General features: G+C 39.5%; 1 protein-coding gene across 7 annotated transcripts in view; it reads left to right on the top strand.

Annotated features, from left to right (window-relative positions):
- The first annotated feature begins 3,759 nt into the window (after positions 1-3,759).
- Positions 3,760-25,203, top strand: part of adgrb3 (adhesion G protein-coupled receptor B3) — a 134,605-nt gene continuing 113,161 nt past the window's right edge. For 3 of the 7 annotated variants that reach the window (XM_077581540.1, XM_077581536.1, XM_077581535.1), the window contains exons 1-2: positions 3,764-4,373; positions 5,561-6,329. In XM_077581540.1, coding sequence (XP_077437666.1) covers positions 5,576-6,329 — 754 coding nt within the window. In that variant the 5' untranslated portion in view covers positions 3,764-4,373; positions 5,561-5,575. Of the gene's footprint in view, positions 4,374-5,560; positions 6,330-25,203 lie in introns of all 7 variants that reach the window. The other 4 variants (XM_077581537.1, XM_077581539.1, XM_077581538.1 and 1 more) reach the window with 4 other exon arrangements.

Below are 25,203 nucleotides of genomic sequence, written 5' to 3'. Positions count from 1 at the left end.
ATTTCAATAAAAATAATCATGAAAGTAGAGTAGAATAGAACGGAATTTTCTTTATTTGTCATGTACACAACACACACATACCGTACATGAAATTCGACCCATGCATTTGACGAATCACACTGGCGGACACAGCAAACTGTAAGTGGCACAAATAAGAGCAGGGGGCTCCAAGGGAGCAGTTTGGGGTCTTGCTCAAGGACACCACAACCTTGAGTCTAGGGATATTGGGGGCGGATGGATGGTCCTCAATTGAGTCCCCATGGTGGCAGACGACAATCTTGACTACTTGCCACAGCTGCCCAGTCAATAATGAAGCCTTTTTAACTGTAGAGGCAAGATTACAGTACACTCTAGAAACATCCATCCATTTTCTTAACCGCTTTCCTCACAAGGGTCGCGGGGGGCGCTGGAGCCTATCCTAGCTGGCTTCAGGCAGTAGGCGGGGTACACCCTGAACTGGTTGCCAGCCAATCGCGGGGCACACAGAGACGAACAACCGTACTCACAATCACACCTATGGACAATTTGGAGAGTTCAATTAACCTGCCATGCATGTCTTTGGAACGTGGGAGGAAACCGGAGTACCCGGAGAACACCCACGCAAGCACGGGGAGAACATGCAAACTCCACCCAGGAAGGCCGAAGCTCGGACTCGATCTCACGTCCTCTGCACTGGGAGGCGGACGTGCTAACCAGTCATACACCGTGCTGCGGTAAGATCCTTTACTTGGAACAAAAAAAATGGGTAATTTTGTATAAAACAATCCAGAAAGTTGACCCATAAAGTGGATCGGTCCATTTTTTATCCATAATTGGTTTACTTTAGATCCAACTCTTTTTAGATCGTATGATTTTAGAATTTTTCACAACTTTCAGTTCACTTTCATTGGGATTTAACTTCAGGTTCCACTTTACTTGGAAAATCCAGACACAACATAAGGAGAGGATATACTAAAATTTGCTCAATTAGAATGTCATAATGGACGGCCAGGGTATTTTTTTGGATGACATTTTACACTGAAACTTCATTGAAAATATTTGAACAAATAGCCTCTTCATGCAGCATCTGTTCGGATGGAATACATTCAACCATGGCCTGAAAGTGAGGGCCAGGCTAATGAGAGTTAACTGTGCACAGCAAAAATGATTAGAGCAGCTTACACACCCTCCCAAAGTAAAACCAAATTGTAACGGGTAACGATTGCTTCTGTTCTTAAAGTCTTATCCCATGCATTCATTTCTAGATATGCAAATATTCCCAAATGTATGCAAAGGAACTGAGCTCCAATAAGTGTGAGCGTCCTGCCCGTTAATTTCTCATTTATTAATGTTTTTATATGTATGAAGACTGTAGACCTACAATGACGGCGCCCATGCCGTATGTGCATCTGTTAAAAAGGAGCCATCAATGAAGACAATAAGCTCTTTTGGCTTCAGTAGAAATGGAAGAAATTGTGATCAGCAAGCGTTTCACATGACTCTAACTCCCCCATCTCCTGTCCATTAAACCACTATTCTCGCCATGAATTGCGGCAATAGGCAATGAAAGCCATCGTACACCTATTGATGCTGCATTGTCGCAGACCAGCTGCGTGAGCCTCTTCTCATATTGAATTTAGCCGACTGTTGAGTTTTGAATGAGAGAGTTCAAGTGTTTGTCAAGTAACTATTTAATTTGTAGCCACGGGCTATTACGCTGATGTCAAAGAATACGCAGACAGAATAAACCATGAAAAGATTCGGATGATGTGGCACAGAGATTTCCAACTTGACTAAAATTGAGCTACCTTTTCAGCTCAGCAACAATCCAGGACTTTAAAAAAAAAAAATGCATGAATTTGTATGGTCACTTGTTGCCAGACAGCGTGAGAATGTTCAAACGTACTTGCAAACACGTTTTAATGTATTTGTGAATACGTTTGAATGTACTTGTAGGCTAAATGCTAAAAAGTTTGCAAAATTTCCTATTATGCCACAGGGTATTGATTTGCACATGGGAGAAAAAAAAGAAGTTTTTTTTTTCAGGATTTGGCCTACTTTATATACCAAATAAGTTTGAAAGCTAAGTAAATAAAAAAGATTAATTTTTATGATAAATTATTGTCTGCAGGGCATGATTTCCATTCTGCATTTTTTTCCCATAATGCCATTGGGTATGCATATGCGCAAGTCAATACTAAATAATTTTACCATGTAGCCTACATGTACCTTTAAACGTACTTGCAAATACGTTTAAATCTTTTGAAAATAAGTATGAACGTATTTGCCAGTCAAAACTGTTTATACTCTACATTGACAGTTCCACACTTCTGTAGTTTCCCGAGAGATGTTACAATAAAACTACAAACTAAACTGCTATGCTGCTACTTTGTGGAAGGGTGGCAGAAATTTCAAGTATTAACAAATTAAATGCAGATAATTCAATTTCCCTTTTCTCAATTTGTTCACAGTAGAATTGCTGACCCACCACCTCGCAATCCAATTGACACAGCTCTGTTGTTTACTTCTCCAAATGCTCTTTTCTTACCTCAATCACCGTTAACCAAAAAATAACCTGCTAGCCACCAGTGTGCGTGATGCTAAAGCGTTCAGAAAGTAGCTGTAAATATGTTACATCATAGTGATTTTCCTGCTTGTGCTCTCCTGAGTGCCATTGCGGTTTTGCAATTGAATCCAGACTCTTTGGGATAAGTATCTGATAGTTTTTTTGTTTTGTTTTTTAAAAGAATGTTCGATAAAAATAAAAAAAAATCTGTACGAGTACTGTACTCAACTCAACAATACTGCTAGTACTTTTGATACATTAGATCCCCCCCAAAAAAGACGACAGATAATTTTAAAGAAAGATCCCATGATACCATTTTTTCTTTAAATTGGATGAAATTAATGGCAATTTTCCATCCTTCTCATTTCTAATTCCTGATCATAAAACGGCCAAAAGATGGCGGTCGCGAATAACAATACATGATATCGCCACTTGCCTACTTTCTTTTCCCCACCCAAGTACCATCAACTGGATCTAGTGGGGCATTGCCCCATTTTCCCCTCAATGCAAAATAGCCAGTGTCATCATGATCATATTGTACTATACATACCATACTATGTATATTGTACAGAAAATCAGGTTAGATTTTGACAACAACTAGTTGAGGAAAAAAATACCGATGCTGTGTTAATGGTCTTTGACAACTGCAATTTGTCTAACTGGAGCCGATCATCTGGATTTCCTGATGAATGCAGCATGCAAGTTAATGGAAGAGTTGTTGCTCTACCTGGTGGGGAATTTGGGAAATTGCTGTTTCATCAAACTTTTGACCAAAAAATGTCAAAGATGGAGAAGCTGTTTGACCTATGCTGACATATTTGACTAAATAAGTGCAAATCTAGAGTTAGGATAGTATTTCATTCTCATGCAGCGCAGTACAATGGATGCACAGAAAAACGAGTGGGAACCCAGAGTCATCTGGAGGAATAAAAGAGTCCAACAACACTATATCTTTCAGATCCCAGTGACAGAGGGTGCCGATTTTATTTTGGAAATCTCAGTTAATCTCATCCACACGATTGTTTAAAAAAAAAAAAAAAAGTCCTTGTAATATTCCATCTTTGGAGAATGCTGCATGCTGTAAACGTTGTCTGAGCATAAGTGAGAAGGGTCCGGTTCAGGGGGGGAACCCCTTTAGATCGGAATTAAGTGCGGGGGAAGCGGAGGGGGAAAAAAGGAAGGGGAGGGGAAGGAGGAGGAGGAGGAGGAGAGCAGGCAAGAAAGTGGGTGCTGGTGCCAGACGCAGTAAGAAGTGAACGTACGTGTGTATGGTGCTGAGAGTGTGACGTGTTATTGCAGCCCGCTCCTGGAGCTCTGCAAGCAGCCAGCAAAGCGCCTTTTTGCGTCCTCACTGGCCCCCCAAACATCTCCCATCCACCCACTCTAGACGGATTTCTCTCCTCTCTATTTTCTCGACGTGACGAGAGGATGCCGCTTGACGACTTGCTTGGAAATGGAATAGAAATGGCGAATAAACCCGTGATGTTATTGTAAAACAAAATGATCAAATTTTTTCCCCCTCTGTTAGTCTGAAATTCTGTGACTGTCGCTTGGTTCTATTTGAGTTTGGATGGGAAAGTCCATGCGGATGATGATGAGGAGGACCGTGGATACGAGCGGGGAAAGCGGAGTGTAACGCATTTTATTTTATTAGATTTTTTTTTTCCCACCCACCGAAGCATCTTGTTGCGCCGGACTTGTGTGCGTGTGCGTGTGTGTGCGTGCGTGCGTGTTGGAGTATGGATTCACTCGAGGGCTGCAGACTTGATTTATAAAGGATGTTGTCAAGTATGTTGGGAAAATAGCCATAGCTTTCGCGGTGTATAAGGTAAGATTATTTTTCATTCGTATCCATATCCATATGCGTGTTTGAGTTAAAGTTTTTGCATTGAGATAATCTTGAAGTCTGTGTGTGTATGTGTGTGCTGCGTAGCCCTTCTCACGAATCCACGCAGATGAACAGAAATGTTTATTCAAAGCGATGATCTGTCTCTTAAGAGCCAAACACCACTTTAAAGTGGCACCGTGTCTCCATTCCCATCGCCCCCAGAGAGACGATTGCTTTTTAGAAGCCTCGGCAATAAAACCGAGCGTGTCTCTACTGACGACCCATTTCTCCTCGTCCCCCGGAATACTGATTCCCCTTGACGCCCCTGCACATGAATCTTGCAAAAGGATGTGGATTCGCGTGGATTTAGAGCTCACTAGCTGATTCCACACCCTGCAAGCCTTGCACGGCAAATAAGTTGGGGGGGGGGGGTGTGGGGTGGGGGGGGGTCACCATTCCATATCCCCATTCTGGTGTATTGGCTCGTGTGCATGAGTGTGTGTGGAAAGCGTGCGAGTCCATCGCCTCCACTTCCACAGTTGCATCGACGAGCACGCGTGCCCACGTGCGCGTGCACGCACCCGCTCGCAGCTGCATTGCCTGCAGGATTAAAGCAATCAGGACATGGCATTGCATTCTCCCTCTCTCTTCTTCTCACACACGCCCCCGTGCACGTCGCGGGGGCACACACACACATACTTTATCAAATTGCACTGTCCATTTTTTTCTAAATAAGCCTTATATTTAGAAACATTTTATTCCCCGAATCTGCTTTCTTCACATGAAATGTGTGTTATTTTATATTATTTATTAACGCCTGCATAAAACACATACACGTGGATGCACACATTAAGCCGCAGACTCTTGATGGCAAAAATCATCTTTAATCTTTTTTTCTTCTTTTTTCCCCAGCACGACCTACTTAACGTCTAAATGCCTTAACCATGCCACCCCAACACACAAACATACACGCATGGTCGAAATAATTAAATAATGGCCGTAGTAACCACAAGGTGGCAATGTTTGCACAAAGTACAGTAGTGAAGCGTGGCAAGACGGGGTGCAAAAGACATGCAGCTGCGGTTGATGTGGAGGATTTTTTGCCATTTTCATACATGAATCCCATCACTTGATCGATCATCCATATTGTTCACTGTGTAATTCTCCTCATCTCTCCCTCCTTGCAGGCCAAATGACATAGGATGAAGGCTGTTCGAAATCTGTTGATTTATATATTTTCCACCTATCTTCTGGTTATGTTTGGATTAACTGGTGCCCAAGATTATTGGTGTTCCACTCTGGTCAAGGGGGTCATCTATGGATCCTACTCTGTGACTGAAATGTTCCCTAAGAACTATACAAACTGTACGTGGACACTGGAAAACCCAGACCCGACCAAATACAGCATCTACTTGAAGCTATACAAACAAGACCTGAGCTGCTCTGAGTATTCTCTGCTTGCCTATCAATTTGACCACTACTCTCACGAAAAGATTAATGCCTTGCTCAAGGTGAATGAGTCAATAGTGTACCTGTGTGATTCCAAGAATATTTATGTATTTTTGCTCTACGACAAAAATTTTGTTCAGCTGCGGAGGGTTTTCCCCTCCGATTCAAATGGATTGACGCCACAGAAGCTGGAAGAAGAGGAGAAGTCTATTGTGGAGTTTCTGGTGTTGAATAAGGCCAGCCCCAGCCAGTTTGGGTGTCAAGTGCTTTGTACGTGGCTTGAAAACTGCCTGAAATTAGAGAAGGGCACGGTGGAGACGTGCGGCATCGTCTACACGAAATGCACGTGCCCCCAGCATTTAGGAGACGGAGAATCCGAGAGCATGCTCATGCTCAACAATGTGGTTTTACCACTCAACGCCCAAACGGAGGGCTGCTTGTCTCCCCAACTGCACGCAGGCCAGGTCTGCAATCTGAGTGCCGAAGTGAAGCGGCCTCTTAAAGAAGGTGAGTATGCTGCTGTGTCTTGCTTCTTGTGTGCTCATGTAGTAATGGAGCACATTTTATGCATACAGTAGATCATTTAATGTGCACGTCGATCACTCCCTCCTTCTGCCCTTTCTTACTGCATGTCTTAAGCGTGATGGCCCATGAAACAAAGAGCACACATACAGTAAAGTTTTAATTAAATGGTTGCTGCCCCAATAATTGGACAACAAAACTTGGAGTTGGGTGTTAACTGTTACAGTGGAGCCTCTGTAGTCCAAAACAAAAATTCTATTGTGTGAGTTTGGCTTTTTCAAAATTTTTAATCAAACTCAATATTGAACCAGAATCAGTGAGTGCCAAAATATTTGGCCAAATACTTTGCTTTTTGTTTTTATCTTTTGGAGATATTTACTCCAAAAGCCTCAACAAGGGCTATTAATAGAGCAAAAGCAGACACAGCGAAGGCCCGTCTGTTGTTTTTAAAATTAGAGTGGAGTGGATTGTATATAAGTGGTTAACTTCTCTTACACTAGCCTCACAAGTTAGATTGCAAAAAACAAGATGCAAGCAAAAATATCGCCATCATCATTAAAGTTAGACATTAAAGTCTATTTTTGGGACAGACGAAATCATGTGCGACGCATGGCGTAAATCTGCGCGGAGGTGGGTTAGACATGTTGGTAATTTCCGTCTAAATGTTGCGTGCTAGTCATGGTGGAAGCACATCTGTGCCATAATGTAGGCACTCCCGCTCCCCTAATTGCTGTGCTGCCCAATGGGCCAATTTGAAACATACTGTATAATACAACTATTCGGAGGGTTTGATGACCACTGTTCATATATTTAGGGCCTAAGCAGCAACCACTGTTACAGAACTCCTAGACATTGAACCAAATTGTAATAAAACTCTAGATGTTTCATCTAAAGATGTTCAAGATGAATAGTAAAAGAAAAGTTTGCCTTGAACACATTTTGATGGTTTAAACATGCGGGAAAACACATGGCATTTTGCAAATACATCAGGCCTGGCAGGAAAACAAAAACAATTGTAATTTTCCCCAAAATTGTAATCCATTGTGTTAGGTCAGCTGTCTACCCTGTGCCGCTGTTAGACGTGGTATGAGCAGGTGTAAGGTTTAAATTGATTCTGTGCCGCCAAATTGTGACTCCGCCAGGCACACTTCCAAGATAGTCCTTTTGCTGCGCCGAGCCACCCATTTTGGCGAAGACCGGTCTGCCAAAGTGGCAAACATGCACAGCAAGCCTTGGGCTGATACGAAAATCGGCCGACATTTGCGTCACTATGCGGATGTGCGTGTATGAAAATGGAGCTCTGAGTTTCAGTTCGCTTCAGTTTTTTTACTTTTGAGTTTAGGAGTTTAGGGAAAGTGAAATACTAGCTCAAATTGTGAACTTACAACCCAGACAGATTATTTAATATTTTTTCCATTATTTCTATTAAAACAATCAAAACAAATACATTGGACTCCAATACAAGTGACTGTCTTTGGTGTCAGAGGTTCCACTGTTTTATTTATGTTTTTTTTTTTGGGGGGGGGGGGGGTCATTAGTTTAGAGCATATTAAACTAAAAAATGCAGCATACGTTGTATATTTTCTTATAGGGAAGCTTGGCTTCATGAATTGGGCGGACACAATGCAACATTTATTGTTTGGCTTCAACTGTAATTCATGACCTAGAGTAGAATGACCATGATTAGACTGTAAAGCTTTATGTGTGTGGTTTTACTGTAATGCTGCCATAGAGCAATGCAACATGTTATAGCATCAGCTTTTAACAGTAAATGCTTCTGATAAGGTCATGAGAGACCGTGGAGCTTCGTGCAGAGGCCGCCTTGACACATAGCTGATTGTTGTGCAACAGGTAGTGTTGCGTGAGATGTCTGATGATGACTCATAAAGAAGTGGCCTTCTTCACCAAAGTCATGAATGAACATTTTGATTAGTGGGGGAAATAATGAGGAAGCAAATGTTATGGAACATCAGTATTCTCTTGTGGGATTGAAGTAATGGTTGTAGCAATCACTCCCTGGAGATCACAATGGGAAGAAGAATACGCTTTTATGCGGTAGTTTGGGCTGTTGGGTGGCTGCTGCTGCACGCTTCAATATCATTTAGTTGGTATATCGGCTTGTAATAAGAAGTCATTACCATGGCAACCCTGGATCACTCTAGTCTACATCTACTTTAAGCCACATTTCCACCAAGCGGTACAGCTTTGTTTGGTTTACCACATTACGATTTGAAATCAAAAGCCCAAAGGCTGAAAGCTGATGAAGTGCATGATGCCTTTTGACCAATCAACAAAGAGCTCTATCTCCAGCTGCACTCTTGAGATACTCTGCCACTGCCTTTAAGACCGCTGAGCAATAATTTTGCAACCTTTAATGACGGAAATACAAAAAGACTCAGATTGCCCAAGATGGAGTATATACTGTATAGCCACTTTGTATAATATTTTACGATAGCTAATCAAACATTTATGTACATTTGTTGGGCAAACTTTAATTTCAATGGCCAACAAAAACATTTATAATGACAAACAAATGCTTGGATCCATTACATTATGCAATCATTTGGTGTTCAGATAGGTTTGAGTTAAGAGAATATGTAATTTGTTCCTTGGCTCTAATCACGTGCATCTCCAATCAACATTCTCAGTTGAAATGAATGGAAATCCCATTAATCCCACATAGACCGCCAAGAAAGATAAATAGCACTGTATTGTTAAAAATAAATGTATTATTTAAAATTTTATATTGTATAAAACAAAAATATAGTGAAAGAGAATAACATAGTATGCATGTGTTGTGCCTTTAAATGATGTGTCTTCCTTTGGGAGTGCTTTGTAGCTCAAACAAAAAAAGAAACAAACTAATCTGAAATACGCACAGAAGTGTGGAACTGCCAAAGTGTAGTAAACATTTTTGATTGGCAAACATACATTTGGACATATTTAAAAATATTCAAATATACTGTATTTGCAAGTACGTTCGAACTATTTGCAAACACGGATTTGCCGCGGGGTAATGTGCCTAGTGTGGTATTTTGAGAAAAAATAAATCATGCACTGCAGACAGAATAATAAAACCATAAACATTGTACAAAACTTTACTCATGTAATTTTTCAAACATATTGGTTTAATGTAGACCAAATGCTAAAAAAAAACATATATATGTTTTTTACTTGTGCAAGTTAAATACAATGTTTTTAGCATTTAGCCTACAAGTACATGCAAATGTATTTGAATGTGTTCGAACGAGTTTGCCAGTCAAAAATGTTTACCCCTATTTGGCAGTTCCACAATTTGGTAAATAAGTGATGCGCTGAGCAAATAACGTTTACGCTGTGGGAGAGAAAGTACAAAAACAAACAAACAATGTGGCCAAAGGTTACGAGTTTTTCCGCGATACGAGCCGTGTATCTAAAAAAAACAGGGAATCAGTCAAGGCACCACAGACACATAGTTGCACAATACAAAGTTTTTGATCAGCTTGTTTACCACAGTTGCTGAAAAGTTAGCATTCCACACCTGTAAGGCACCCCTGAAAAATATTTAATTAAACAGAAATTACATACATCTACTCCCCTTGCCAGGAGTCCAGGAGCAGTATAGCTTTAATAATGAGAATTTAGTGATCAAATCACAACAACATGATGCTTATTTGCTGAGGGAATTCTCTTTTCCAGAATAACATTTGACATTTTTCAGCATGTTATTATCAGCTTAAGAGCACAGCTTATTTACCCCCCCACCCTTCCACCCCCCTCCTCGGAAGATTTTCCACTAGCATCTATTTATAGTGTTGGTTGATGGGAGGTTTGAATAAATCCGTTTTCATCTGGATAACGGAGGGAGATCAACACACTGGGTTTTAAAAGAGCGCTGTCTCTCCTACTGGCGTCATAGTGACAGAGTGGGTGTTCCTGATGAAGAAGAAAGCATCGCAAACAGTCGACAAGGGCTGTATTTGATACAATCGCTCGTCTTTGATCTTCTCAACTTCCTGTTGAGGAGGAGGCCTTTGGAGCCTACAAAAGCCGAGCCGGGCTGGAGGTTGCACGCGCGACTGCCGCAGTGCCCCCGCTCATGTTGCACACGCATACGCAAGGAAGAGACCGTTTTAAAGGTTAAAGCTTGTACATATTTAAGATGATTATACAGACAAAAGACAGACCTCGCTCGCTGATGCGGTGCCACTTTGAAAACCAAACCGACACAATGGTAGCTCTAAACACAGCTACTGACTCATTTATGCTGCTTCATTTTTATGGCTGTCACTGTTTCATGCATAAAAGTTGTAAAAGCAGGCGCCACAGTGCTGCACTGACACTTACTGTGATTTAATTCTCTCTCCCTCTCCCTTGTGTGTGCGCTTGTGTGTGTTCTGCCTTCGTACAACACATGCAACAGCATGATGACTCGTCAATGCCCATAGGTGAACTAATGAGTGTGTTTGTCAGCGTAGTGATGTCTGGATGACGTGTCCAGGCTGCTTTTAGATAAGTGAGACTTTTAATTTAACAAAAAAAAAAAAGGAAGCGTGGAGGAGGAAATAGACAGATTATATTTTCTTTTTTCTCGTGCCCTATTGCATTGTTTCGGCGCACACGTCTTACAAACATTGTTCCTATAAATTTAATAGGTATAATAATAATAATAATATAATAATAACTATAATTTAAAATGGTTAACAGAGTTTATTTTTCACTACTATAAATTTACATTTATACATTCCTTTTTGTGCATCCCACTAAATCAGGGATGGACAACTGGGGCATGCGACCCCTAGCCATACTCTGAGTGGCCCATTAATTTGAGATTTTTTTTGTTTAGTTTTTTACAAACTCACAAATTATTATTATTATTATTAATATTATCATCAGATTATTATTTTTATTTTTTTATTGTTTGTTTTCGTTTTTTGCGGGGGTTGGGATGATGGGGTTAAAAGCGGGGTAAATGCGGAAATAATTACCGGAAAAACAGGGGGAAAAAGTTTTTTTTTTAAATTGGGGAGGAAAGAAAATCTGCAAACTGCGATTATGCATCGACTGTAGTTTTAAGTTGTAATACCATCATTCATCAATAGATGGCAGTAGGCTTAGCTACGCTTACACTGGGTCTAATGCTGCATTTGAGGAAGGGGGTAAATCAGATTTATCCCACTCAGATTGTCCCAATTTCAAACTCAAAGCATCCAAGGTGAATGTAAACAACAAAAATGGCTGATTCGGATAAATTATTTGTCGTTGTGGTAAATACAGCCAGTCCAAATCACGTTGAATTACGTCAAGTTACGCATTTCAAATAACAAAATTAATGTTATAATGTTATAATAAAAAAGAGGCAAATGTTCGTTATGTAGTGTGTAAATTATGTGTTGCCGTTCACAGTCTGGGTCTCTAAGGGGGTCGCCATTGTCAAGTGACGTCAGATTGAAGCCGATTGGTGTTGTTGGGGTCCTTCCCCTTCCCCACTGATGAAAAAATTGTGGGCCCTCTCCAGCATTTAAGTTTAAACCCATCCATGCACTAAATTATCATGAAAACTGGCACTCCTGACACACGCTCTGCAAATGCTGGTGTTTACTATCCATGTACAGGATAAAAGCTTAAAATCCTTTAATTCCCTTTGAGCACCTTCATATCGTTCACAACCTGCTCATGGCTTCCAGAAATCAACCGCTTCACAAGGTATCCCCTCATTTTGTTGCTCTGTCGACTGACTCGGTTTTCCCCTCGGCTCCGGTCGACTGTCTCATTATTTGTGTTGTTTTGCTGTCATTGGAGGATCGGGGTCGATACGTCTCATTGCTTTGGGGTGGGAAGTGTATTCTTGTTTGTATTCCAATGTAGAGTGTTAATGAAGCTTCAAATAGTAGCGTTGTGCTCGTGATGCATCACATGTGGCCTTGGCTGTCTGACTTTCAGCTAAATTAGATTTGGCTATACATTTTTTAAATCTGTTTCACTTAATATTAACTCTTTCACTGCCAGACGTTTTCAGAAATGGGTTGTTCCCAGTGCCAGCCGATTTAAGCATTTTGAGTGATCTTTCAAGGTCCACAGAAAATGTTGTGTTTGGACTATGGAAACAGACATACTACCAAATGAAAGACTGGACTCTCAGCTTTCATCAGAAAAAAAAGTTTGTTTCTACCTTATTCCGTTCTTCAGTAATCAACAATAGAAAATGGTTACTTTCACCGAAATTCTCTGTTTTGAAACAAAAAACGGAGAAAAAGAGTTTTTTGTGAAACAATGTTATTTCATGCACTCTAGTGAATTATACACTTCTTTTTGTCCATAAATGATGCCACAAACACCTAAATAGTGCTTTACTTCTGTAAAACGCTTTCACCAACAATGAAAAAGTGTTTTTTGATTGCAAAATACGTTTATTTCCATTCAACAGTGTAACAATTTGACAAAACAATTTCGCAAACTATTTACAAATGTGTGCAACTGTGGTACTACTTACAATTATGTGGATGTTTCAAATACAGTTTTTCCTTTTGTAACGCTCTCCTGCGTGCAAGGAGACGCCAGGACTCGCACAACAGTTTACTTTCACTTTCGCATTGGTCCGTTTTGCGTGCAAACGTTACACTTTCTTGACGGCCTTTTTTTCCGGGGAATAAAAAGCAAGTAGCAGACTGTACACACTCCTCCGATGAATATGCATTGGACTCGGGGCACTCTTCGTCGTCTGATTGAACGTCCGCCTGAGCGTTGTTCTCCGTGTTTTCCGGTGTCAGCATCGCTCGCCCGTGAACCTTTATAACGTCGTCATAGCCGCCACGTCAGCGCTTCCAACTTCGGCGTCAAGCTCGGATTCACCTTCATCATCATCGATGATGATCATCGTCGTCATCAATGTACTATTTTAGCGTTGGTCGATGCCTTTCGTCTTGTAAGTGTAGAGCTGCTTGCAAACGCTCGCCATTGCCCGTTCCCTCCTCCATCTAGCTCCATCTAACGTCTTCTACTGCCGCGTCAATGCTTCCCAACCACGGAGTCACCACCCTCATCTTCATCATCGATGATGATCATCGAAGATGATGCTTTTGGTCTTTGAAAAAAACGGCTCGGGCGTGAGCTCCTCGCGACCGGCCGCCATTTTTCCTTTGTCTTCCATTCTCATCTCCTGCTCGACGCTCTAGCTCCGCCTCTACTGACGCCCACCCGATCTTGTCAAAAGAGAGTCATCGCTGCCCTCTAGGGGCCAAAAATAGTCATTAGGCACAACAGACCGGCTGGAAACTTTCACCACAGCTCCGGAAGCCTTGCCCGCACCCGTTTCCAAAAAAAATTTTTAAAAAAATTGGATGACGTCTTTAGACGCCATTGGCAGTGCTCCGTAGGTTTTTACTCGACGTCTATAAACGTCAATGGCAGTGAAAGAGTTAAGAGTTATTTGCATGTGAGGTGGTGTCTTAATAAGTGGTAGTGAGTCTGTCTTTCAGTCAAGAGGTTGTTCAGTCCTTTATGTGTTTGCATGTTGTCCCCGTGAATTGAAAAATATGACAGGCAGGGTGGTTTAATTAGTTTGAAAACTCATAAATTGGGTCTCAAAAGTATGAAAGATATTCAAATGAATATTTCATGAGTCCACAAAGGGGGCCTCCAAAGCCTCTATTAGTACAAGAATTAGGTTACAAACACAAATATGAGTGCTGATCCTCTTTCCCTCTTAAAGAAGAATCTCATGGCCCTTAAAGGCAACATGCAATGCACCTAAAACATGACAGTTGAATTTGTTTAGCCAGAATGATGTATAAGTTACCATTAAAGAGGAGCAACTCTGCATTTCTAAATGTGATAGTGTGCAGATTCCTGGTTGTGCACTTGCATTTACTTCATTTGAACATTCTGCTTTGTGACTACGCAGAAGATGGCGACGAGATTTTATCGGGGAACGAAACGTGGTGCAAGGCTCTCCAGTGCGCCGTCACCCGCCGCAGTCGTGAGTGCCGCCGCAGCTCAGCCCTGCTGCCTCACATAGAGCGGCCTTTTATTCACTTTGGATCTCAGTCAAGTCACTCAGTAGTCACACTGCATTATGCTCACCCCCATTGTTCCGTACACTTGGAGGCCATTTTAGTTCCAATTCAGTGAAGGAGAGGCTTCAGCTCGACAGCCCTGAATCTGTTAGGTTTACCCTATATGCATTTTTCAACTTAAGCTATAGAAAATACCGCTTTCTGTTACAATCCCTTTGAAAATTCCACACTGAATTACACTACCTTAGAGGCAAGTATAAAAACGTTTCCCATGGTATGCCTTCATGGTGCGTTTTGTACCTGGCTTTTATAGCTGTGACCTCCGTGTTCCTTCGTCTCAACCTCCGCAGTCATTTCTGCTGAGATGGAAAGAAAGTTGTTAGTGAAAGGCACGGTCAGCTCAAGTAAGTCCAATCGACTGTAGCTCCATTAAAACCAATATGACAGCGCAAGACATCTTTATTGTGCAATAATTGGACAATCATGACCCACAGCATTAGATACACCTACACAAGCTAAAGGAAATTCAAAAGATGTTTCAAACGTTTATTTTGAAAAGGCAGTGGAAGCACCACACAGTATGATGCAATGCAGCTCGACATCAATTCAAACTACTTTACACAACGTAACTCAATATGCTTCACTTACTGATATTAAAATCACTTTTAAAAGTAGTTACAGTGTTAAATAGATTTAAAAGCAAAGTAAAATAGCTTACTAAAATTATTTAAAAAAGCATACTGTACAGTGCAACAAGAAGAATTTGGAAAACATTATTTTACCAATACTTTGAAAGATCTTCATCATAGGTATTGAAAAAGAACATAGTCTTTGACCTGAATTTAAAAGCATTTACACTTAATTAGTATGTTTTTAATATTAATTCATTCATAATATTCACTCTGAGGATACCAGCAGATTGGGAGTATTATACACAAGTACAGTACAGAGAAAAATTAAATAAATAAAAAAATTGCGGAGGTGGTGGGGGGTTATTATACTTGGGAGCGTGTTATTTACGGGATTTTACAGTGACACATTTGATAATAATAATAATAATAATAATAATAATAATAATAATAATAATAATAATAATAATATTAATATTTTTGTGTGAATCTGTTTCAAAATTGGCATATAGTGTCCAACTCAGTGTGTGTGCTAGTTAGCATTTTCCTTTAAACCGTAGGTGGCGCTTGTTTTGTGTACATACGAGAACTAGGCCTGCCAGTTCTAAAGAATTTCTAACGGGGAAAAAAAGGTTGTTACTTGAATTTTTGCTTTTATTGAAACAGTCCAAGAAATATTCACTTAACAGTATGTTTATTTTTGTGGTTGTTGTTTGCAGTGGTGAAGAACTGCAGTGCATAAGATTGAGACCAACGTATAAAATGTTGTCTTTCTCATATAGTTTGATAAAGAAACCAAAATATAAGAACCACAGATCTGGTATTGGATGAGCAAATGCACCCAATAAACAGGCCAACTAGTGTATAATAACGTAGGTAAAAGCTGCACTCTAGGAGAGTATGTTGATTCCTAAAACATTATAGCATTTGCATGGCTATCTGACTCATATTGAATGACTCATGGTACTTTTATTAATACAAAGGCGGATGATAAAATTGGGCAATAAAAAAGAAAACAAGGTAATAAAACAACAAATAACATTTGTATCGAATGCTAAGCTACAGTACAGTATTCCCATAGCTGTTCCTATGAGGCACTTGGACTGGTTGATGACGATCAGCTGTGCAAACTGTTGTTCAAATTTTGACATGGATTTGTGATCTCAGTCCGGAGGCTGTGTTTCAGCCGCGCCACGACTGGGAGTCGGAGTGATAACTACCTGCTATCAGACTGTGTGCTGCCAACTGTCACTGAGCAAATGAAAGAGCAGTGTTGTCATAGCGCAACTGCCAACAGGATGGTGCTCAAAGTTTTGGTTTTAGACAGCATGAAGGAAATATATTGCAATGGATTGGAACTCGGGATAGCCAAATGCCCATGAACAGCAAAACAGTTGAAACTTAAATGGTTTATTATAAAATAACATAATATTGCAATATTTCTAAGCATGAACTAAATAGTATTATAATTTGTATTTGCTGTGTTGTTTGTATTTATACTTGGTCAGTTCAGTGCATGTCCGTGCGTGAAAAATGTGAAGCGCATCAGCCATTGGCTAATCTGTTTTCACGGAGATGACTGTGCAACTTACCATCCCATTATTCATATAATTTATGAGTCTCAGCAGTTATATGGCCTATTATAATGTCATAATACAAGAGGAATCTGAGTAAAGTCTCGAATAATGAGCTCTATAAGATGAAGCAGCCACACACGATGTCCTCGAGACAACCCCTTATAACTTAAAGACCAGAAAACAGATACAAATGTGCGATTTTGGCCATTTTACCTACATTTGTTTGAAGCACACACAAACTAACTGTAGGGCAATTGTCAATAATTGATTACTATATTGCACAATAATCTCAGTATATAGACCAGATTACACATTAACACTAAGGGTCCTATTTCCATACACATGCCCATGTGCTCGTGGTAAAGGAATCACCGTTTTCGTGCCGGAGCAAGTCTAGTTTAGTGTGTTTGTTTTGGGTGATGCCTCAATAGGCGTTCGGGCATATCCTATTGCACACCCATGGCACATCTGGCAATACGGTGACCAAAACTGGACAAGATTTTAGGCTAGCTAAATGCAGGTCTAAATTTTAGTGCAGGTGGTGTAATGTGATTTTGGTGGATTTGATTGAGGTACAGGCAGACATTCTGAGCTCCGCGGATGTGTGTGGTGCACGTCATCACATTTCATTCATCAATATGACAATAACAACATGGTGGCAAACCAAGCAAACGTGCATGTGTCAACATTGAAGTTCGCGCCTTTGGCCACCACCCAGCTCACTCCGCACCTGACCCCTTTGGCTCATATAGGAAGGGGGACCCATGTTGCCTTTTCGGGCTCTGCCCGGGCGGGCCCCATGGGTGAAGGCCCGGCCACCAGACGCTCGCCTTTGAGCCCCACCTCCAGGAGTCATAATATGTTTGTGCATTTTATGCACTACCAATTTGAAATAATTTTCAGTTTTTGTATGTTGAAGGGATTTTTAACTTTTTAGGTCAGTGTAAACAAGGATTGTTATGACAATGGGTTTTTTTTGTGGGTGAAACTTCAAAAAATCCGTAAAGAATACCTGTGCTAGATCGTTGTTTTATTATTCTTATTTTACAGCTTGGCTCTTTGAGCACTTGTGCTACAATCTTTTCTTTTGATCTGTCAACTGTGCTGCACTCAAGCTTCATTCAGCTCTGTGAATAATGCAAATTAAAATATAATACATTCAACTCACAAATCCGATTTGTCAATAGTAATGCAAAGCATTTCTGAACTTACTTTTCTTTTATTCTTTTCTGATTCCTTTTGGTTACAGTCGACCCTGCATATACGTGTTTTGTCATAGTCACATAGTCAGTTTTTTTTTTCTTCCCCCAAATGTTTTTTCCACAAATGTTTTTTGTTTTTTTTAATCATATTAAATTAAAATTACATGTTTATTTTGGGATATAAAAATATTTTTTTCCCAATGCATTTAAATGGGAATCACTTTCAGTCGAGGAACGGTCTGGTCCCTATCATCCACAAATAGTCGGGGTTGACGCTTATCATCTTTGTCAATAGCTGCATTGTAATTCATAAAGTCATATTACATTCATGCAAAAAATAATTTGTGTGGTGACTAACAAGAAAATCTCTGGTTGTTGCTGGCTGAAGACCATGTTGTGTTCTGCAGTGTTCCATGGCCACAAAGGCACAATGCCACATTTCCATTTGTAATTGCACATCTTGCTCCGACATCACAGCGTTCAGACTCTATTTTGCAATTTATGAGTTAATGATAAGTGGACTTCACGAATCAAAGGAAGCCACTGTTGCTTCCTCTGACTTCAAAAAGGCTTCTATATGAATACAAACAAAAGTAATGAGACTCTGTAGATGAAGTAGACCGTCTTATCCCCTTATTATACAAATTTGATTTGTTTAGTTTCATCATGTGCATAATTCACAGAAAGAAAATATCCCAGCAGTCTGTTCCAGCACAATAGAGGGAACACATTGAACCGGTTTCCATTCCAGCCAGCAGGAAGAATAAGGAGTACAGGGAAGGTCTGATATCTTCAAGTAGGAGTTCGAGGAATGGCACCAACACAACAACCAAGCAATTGTATCATAAGAACTGCATTGAATAGACCTCTGCCTATTAAATGCAGGGTTAGTTAAAGTAACAACAACAAAATCATATTCAAACTTTACTAACATAATATGTTGTTGTTTTTTCTCCTCTGGTCCTTGTAGCGTGGTGCCGAAGATGTTAATGCAAATGATGTAGCGCTTTCAGCTTCTTAGTTGCATGCTCTTTCATTTCAACCCAGTTGGTTTTGGCCTGTCAGTGGATGGCTATTTCTACCCACAGTAAAGAGGAATTTGCATAAACATCCACCCACAAACTCTGGCAAATGAGTCTGTCACTCAAAGACTATGTGGGGAAGTGGAGGAGAAATCCAATCCTTTCTCAAGGGGCTTCTGTAACCGCACTCACTGGCATCTCTTCACTCGGGGATGGCAAGTATCTTAACATTATGGATGGCTGTAATACCTAGATGCTGCCTTTGTGTATGTGTTATTTAGAACAAAAGCCTCAACATATATAACAGTTGTTTGGCAATGGTCCATTAACATGCAGAAAGGCAGATAGTGATTTAGATTCATTGCTTTTAGTACAAACACAGATTCAGTTGATCACATTTATGCAATGATTGTAGACTCATCCATCTATCATGGCTGACTATCTTAACTGAATTTGGGCAAAATCTGGGGTGGGGTGTTCCCTGGACTGGTAACCAGCCAATCACATGAAACAAATAGACACAAGAACATTCACACTCACATTCACATAAATGGGCAATTTAACAGTGAATGAAACCAACAGGCATGTTTTAGGAATGTCAGAGGAAGACTCAGAAAAACACACACAATCTAAGTGCTTGAGCCTGACATATAAGAGGCCAACAATTTTTTATTTATAATTTTTTATTCAATTTAAAAATACTCAACCCTTCACGGGATTTTGTGTTCGGTCCTAAAAGTGAGCACAGATTTCCTCTCTCATGTCTCATTTTCTATCTAAGAAACTCGGGGCGCTGATTAGCAGACCGCCAGTCTTCCCGTTGTCTCCCTCTGTTGGTCATTGTTGTTTTCCGTGTCTCTGGGATGGGTTGTGACTATGAAGACAAATTCCTTGTGTGTTTTGGCAAACTTAGCCAATAAATCTGATTCTGAATGTAAAAAGGAATATAAAGTTGCTCAGCTTTAGGGGAGCCGTGTTGCATCGACTGTCAGTCAACTTTATATCACATTATTTCCATTGTGTCACTTTGATATGGTGGATGTAACCTACAAAAGGTATACGGCACACTCTTCCGCTGTCCTCTCTCTGAAGTTTTGCCTTTGTTTTGCCACGGAAAGTGGACAGAGTGCAGAAAGCGGAAGCATTGATTCCAAAAGCCTGACCGACAAGCAACAAGCATGACATCATAATCATCTGATTGAACATTGCTTGTCTTTCAAAAATCACACTGTACATTTTTTTTTTAACTTGTAGCAGGCTACATCATGACACAAAGTCACAATATGGGCTTTTTTTCTTTGTCTGTTACTGAACATGCTTATTTTTAAACAGTAGAGTTGATTGCCTTGTTATACTTTTCAATTGGGGAATAACAAGTTTTCTGCATGAGTTGTCATGGTATTTGTTGGTCTCATTAAAACATTTTTTAGGAGTGACACTTTAATGCACAAAACAAAGCTCTACAGGAATCTACAGGAATTCCAACAAATTGACTTGAGCAAATCTTAATCAAGTCACTAATGGGGTTCAAATAATACTGAGAGGGAAACCAAAGTAGAATTAGAAACTTCAGTTGCGTGCCAAAAACATTTACCAAGCCCTATTTTACAAGTTAAGGCTTTCAATGTAAACTTTTGACCTTTTTGTGCAAGTGCACTGATCCATTATTTACGCTTTTTTTTTCTCTTGATGCTCTTCTTTTAATGTTTAAAACTCTGCTCACATAAAACAGCAAGAGATCAAAACAACTACGCAACCAAATACTGTACTGATGATGAAAGAAATATAATATTTAAACTGTAATTGCACTTTAGACAAGCCCTTCCTTTCATGATTGAAAAACATCCTTTTAGTTTGTAGAAATAAAATACTCAGCCCGTAATTCACAGTGTGTTGGCATTAAATACTATCTGTATATTAAGATTATCTATAAACTTTGATATTTTGTATGTAGCATTTTGAATAATACTGTATGGAATACCATATATAATTTTATTTATTTTGCATGCATATTGACTACTTTTTAAAATATGGAGAGAGGTACTGAGATACTGCAAAATGTTCTGTGCATTATTTATTTATTTATTGGGCTATATGTGGTTACGTAAGACTGCCACGTGTCCCTCTTTTGTTTTGTTTTATTTTTGCCACAGTCATCTCTTTAACCAGATTTCTTTGAAGGATGACGACTAATGCTGCGTATGCTTTGTCATCATCAGCATATGCCAGTCATCACTGACTGAGACAGATGACATTTGCTTGCACTGACTGTCCGTATGTTAGTGTGGTCCTCTCACTAGAGGGCGAAAGGGTGACCTAGCAGAGAACACATTAATAAGCCCTGTGTCATTTTAGTAGAGTTTTGTGACCAAAGTTATAATGTAATTGATTGAAAAGTTGTTTTTCTAACCATGTTGAAATAATAACTAATGAAATTGCTTTTTTTATAACTGCAATGCCAGAAGGGTCGCGTGTCTAAGGCTGTCTCGTTAAATGATGGTGTCCACCTGTTCTCATCACTGGTCCCCTGTGTCATCCAATCAGCTCCCTCAGCATTTGCATTTTGTTGTCTCATCAGTTTGTTTGTATTTAGTTCACCGTTTTCTTTCAGTCTTCGTCGATTCATTGTCCTGGTCTGGTACTGTCTTGTTGTCGTTTGTTTGCTGGCTCCATTTAAATCTAGTTTGAATCCCACTATTTGTATCTCGTTTTTGGACTTTTTTGATTTTGTGTTTTTGGGAGTGTTCTTGTTTGCCTTTTCCTTTTTGTTGAATTAAATGACCATTTTCAAGTCCACACCGCCCTTGCTGCCTTCCTTCCCTGCTTTTGGGTCCACATCCACACGAAATATAACATTTTAAATTCAAATTCTTTACGCATCCAGTTAGTAGTTCATACAAAACTTTTGTTTAAAAAAAAACACAAAAAACACCTAGTACAAAAATCCTATGTTAAAATGGTCATTCTGCACAAAGATGATTGAGTGTGTTGATTACCATAGAACCATAAACGGACCGTATCCAAATAGTAAATGGCCTTATTGTCTAAAGCTACAATAATCAATAATAATAATAATAATGATAATAATAATAATGATAAAAGAAGAACAGGATGTATGTAAGTCATAAAGTGAGCTGTGCTTATCTTTATGGGCGGAAACTTGCTTCGTTCCTCCCTCCCCATGTTCGATAATGTGCCATTAAAGTTAATGGTGAGCACAAAGTGTTTAACCATGGTTAACTTCTTTTTATCCTTGGGTGAGTAAATATTAAAATGCTACTTAAAATATTGCCCGTACGGTTAATAAAGCTATTACGATGGCGACGACAAAATTTGTGGAAAATTAAGTTTTGAAAATGAATCAAACAGCATGATTGTGAAGAACATTAACGTAGGGTAATACTCACCATTTTCTTGGCAATGACAATTACGATGATGGAAAATTGATGTGGATATAATGAAGCAATTAACTTGAATGCTTTCATACCACGGTAGTATTTTAATGTCTCACCAAACACCAGAGTCTTCTGTGCCTTTGATGGCATTAGAAAACGGAAGTCACCATAGAAATTGTAAAAAGAAAGACAAACTGAAATTCAATACTATAATTGCAAGGCTGCAGTATTTAGTTGATTGAATCCTCTACTCTGACCCAAGGGAGCCTTATTAGTGATTGGGTTTAAAAGACGTTTGACTGACTGAAACCAGTCAAACGTGGAATGCGTGTGCAGCAGTCTGCCTCTTTAAGTCCGATTTCAGTCTCTCCATCACTAAAAATCAATGCAGAACACGGCTGTCACATTTGGCGCATTCGAAAGTGCCAATATTGCTGCGGACTTTAAACTCATTTGTCAGAGTTCTGCACCACAATTACACACAGCGACTGTGCGCAAGGAGACGACTTAGCATTTATCTCTAGCGGGCCTGCAGCATGCTGCTTCAATGAACATGCCTACACACTGCTGAGACATTGCTGCAGCAACCGGTACAGAAGGCTTAACAATGCCTGAACATACAATTTGCAATTGATCACTCGTATTAAAGCCGAGTGGACGGTTGGTGGGTGCTGAGATTGGATCGGATGCACAATCTGGTTTCCAACTGACTGGATATTGAATTTTTGCCTGATAAAGAATACTAACATCTGTTTTCGGGGCATAACTGGGCAAATTACTTCTATGAGCGTCTGATTCTTTGCTTCAATTTTGATTGTTGTATTTAGATGAACGCTCTTATATCAAGGTTCAGTGAGGCACATTGCCCTTTGCTTGCTTACCATAAACAGTTTATCATAGTTTTATGTTATTGGATCGGTTTCAACATAAATGTAATTTCAGAGCTACTGTATATTTTATGTCAAATCTTGAATTAACCATTGTGTTATCCCATTTATTTGTTATATAATGTAACTACCTGAATGTGGCCATCTTTGCACTAAAATATTACTTAATTTAGTCCAATATCCTTGGAAATATTATTGTAAAATGTTAAAACACCCATTAAGTAAAATCAGCTGCAGGGTCCAAATCAGACAAATGAGTTGGTTCAATGTTCTCTGCAGTATTGTATTAAAGTCAAGGAGTCCCCAAATACAAGATTCATAGCCAAACGGGACAAATAAATCAAGAGGCTCATGGGAGATGCTTTTGGATTGGTGAATCAATACGGTGCCACCACAGCTTGTTGCAGCTTCCAAAAACCTCCTCTCCAGTAAAAGCTCCCCAGTTGGGCATTTTGTTTTTTTAATCTTCTGCCAAGTGACTTTTTTCCTCCAGCAACACCACAAATGAAAACACTGATGCACATTCCATTTACAGAACCGTAATTGGATGTTAGAGCGGTGTAGCAACGAAGTGTCACGCAAATATCCATTCAAAGACAACAATTACATAGTTCACTTAAACATTCTATATGCTTAATAAGCTGACTATTCAATGTCACTGCTTCCCTCATTAATATATTGAAAGTTCTTAAATAAATAGTTTCAAGACGTTATGAAATGATTTTATTTAGAAAATAGACACTGTGGAATAAGGTCATAAATCTTGTAGTTTATGACCTTAGAATAAGGTCATACACCTTATAGTTTGTGGCCTGAGAATGTATGTTTATAATTATTATAAATGCAATGTAACACACATGGGAAATGTGAATGGTTTCTAAAAGGATATTGATTAGTCTGTAAATGCTAGTATTTCCCTATTTAGAGCTTTTTAGCAGATATTTTTGTCCTCCATTTGTGGGCGAGTACCGATGCCAGGTATCGGTATTGGGCCGATACCCGCCCTTATTTCAAGGTATAGGTACTTGCGATGGCAGCTGATACCCTCTTGTATTCGTTTTACGATCAGGAACTAGAAATAGGAAATTAGAAGAATAGATCATTTCCATTAATTCCATGCACTTCTGAGGGAAGATGTTATATTGGGATATGTAGGTCTTTCTTTAAAATTATTTGGCATTGTTTTTTTGTTTAACTACTAGTGGAATATGTACATAGTATCGTAGCTATTCAAGAGTTGAGTACTTGTATTGAGAAAAAAATATATATGCATATCGAACATTTGTAAGTAAGTTGTAATGTATTATAAACATTCCAATTACACTTGCTTATGTGCAATGTTTCTATTATTTCTTAAAGTTATTCAGTCCTTTCGGGGGAATGTCAAACGTTTTTTTAAAAGGTTTTGGAATTTCACAGATGCTTTCAGTAGGACATTTTTAAGTTTGCATCTGACAGGCTTTGACAATGTCTTCACTTTGCGATCATCCTTGTATTATTTTCAAAGCTTTGCTGTCTTCTGTGTCGCGTCTGTCGTAATAGATGTGTGCTGAAGCAATTATGGCTGCCATGTGGAATTCTGTTTTCAATTCTGTAACAAATTTAGTCTTTGATTTGATGCACTCAAAAGGCACCTTTGTTTGCAAAGATGACATTATTAGGCAATTTGAATGTGCGGAGCAACTTAACCAAACCTTTGATTCAGTGTCTTTGATTCATCCATCTGTGATAAAGGGTCACGTGACACAGCTGTGTCAGCTGCAGTTTGTTTTATACTAACCCTATGAATATAATGAATGCAATAGCAAATGGTGTTGATACAGTATATGTGCGGCTAATTCCTTACGTCCTTTTGGTTACTGCTTAATATAGTTTTACCCTTCATGAAGACGCAGCCCATAGTGCTCAAATGTCATTTTCCATGTATTTGTACGACCCTCCCCACACACACAATGCCCTGCAATCATCCTCACATCAGCTTCAGTTTATTAAATATGGCATCACTTCCTAACCCGGCACTATATTGCGATGCTGATTTGTGAAGTCTTTCGAGTCCATCTGTTAATTTCTATTGAGCAAGATTTTGGTTATCATTGTTAATTGGCTGTTCTGCTGATCATCTTAATTAAATAGCGTATCCAGATTGGACATAT

The sequence above is a fragment of the Vanacampus margaritifer genome, chromosome 12, assembly GCF_051991255.1.
Source record: "Vanacampus margaritifer isolate UIUO_Vmar chromosome 12, RoL_Vmar_1.0, whole genome shotgun sequence".
NCBI classification, from domain to species: Eukaryota; Metazoa; Chordata; class Actinopteri; order Syngnathiformes; family Syngnathidae; genus Vanacampus; species Vanacampus margaritifer.
Note: the sequence above shows the minus strand (reverse complement) of the source record. Positions and strands in the feature narration are given on the sequence as shown.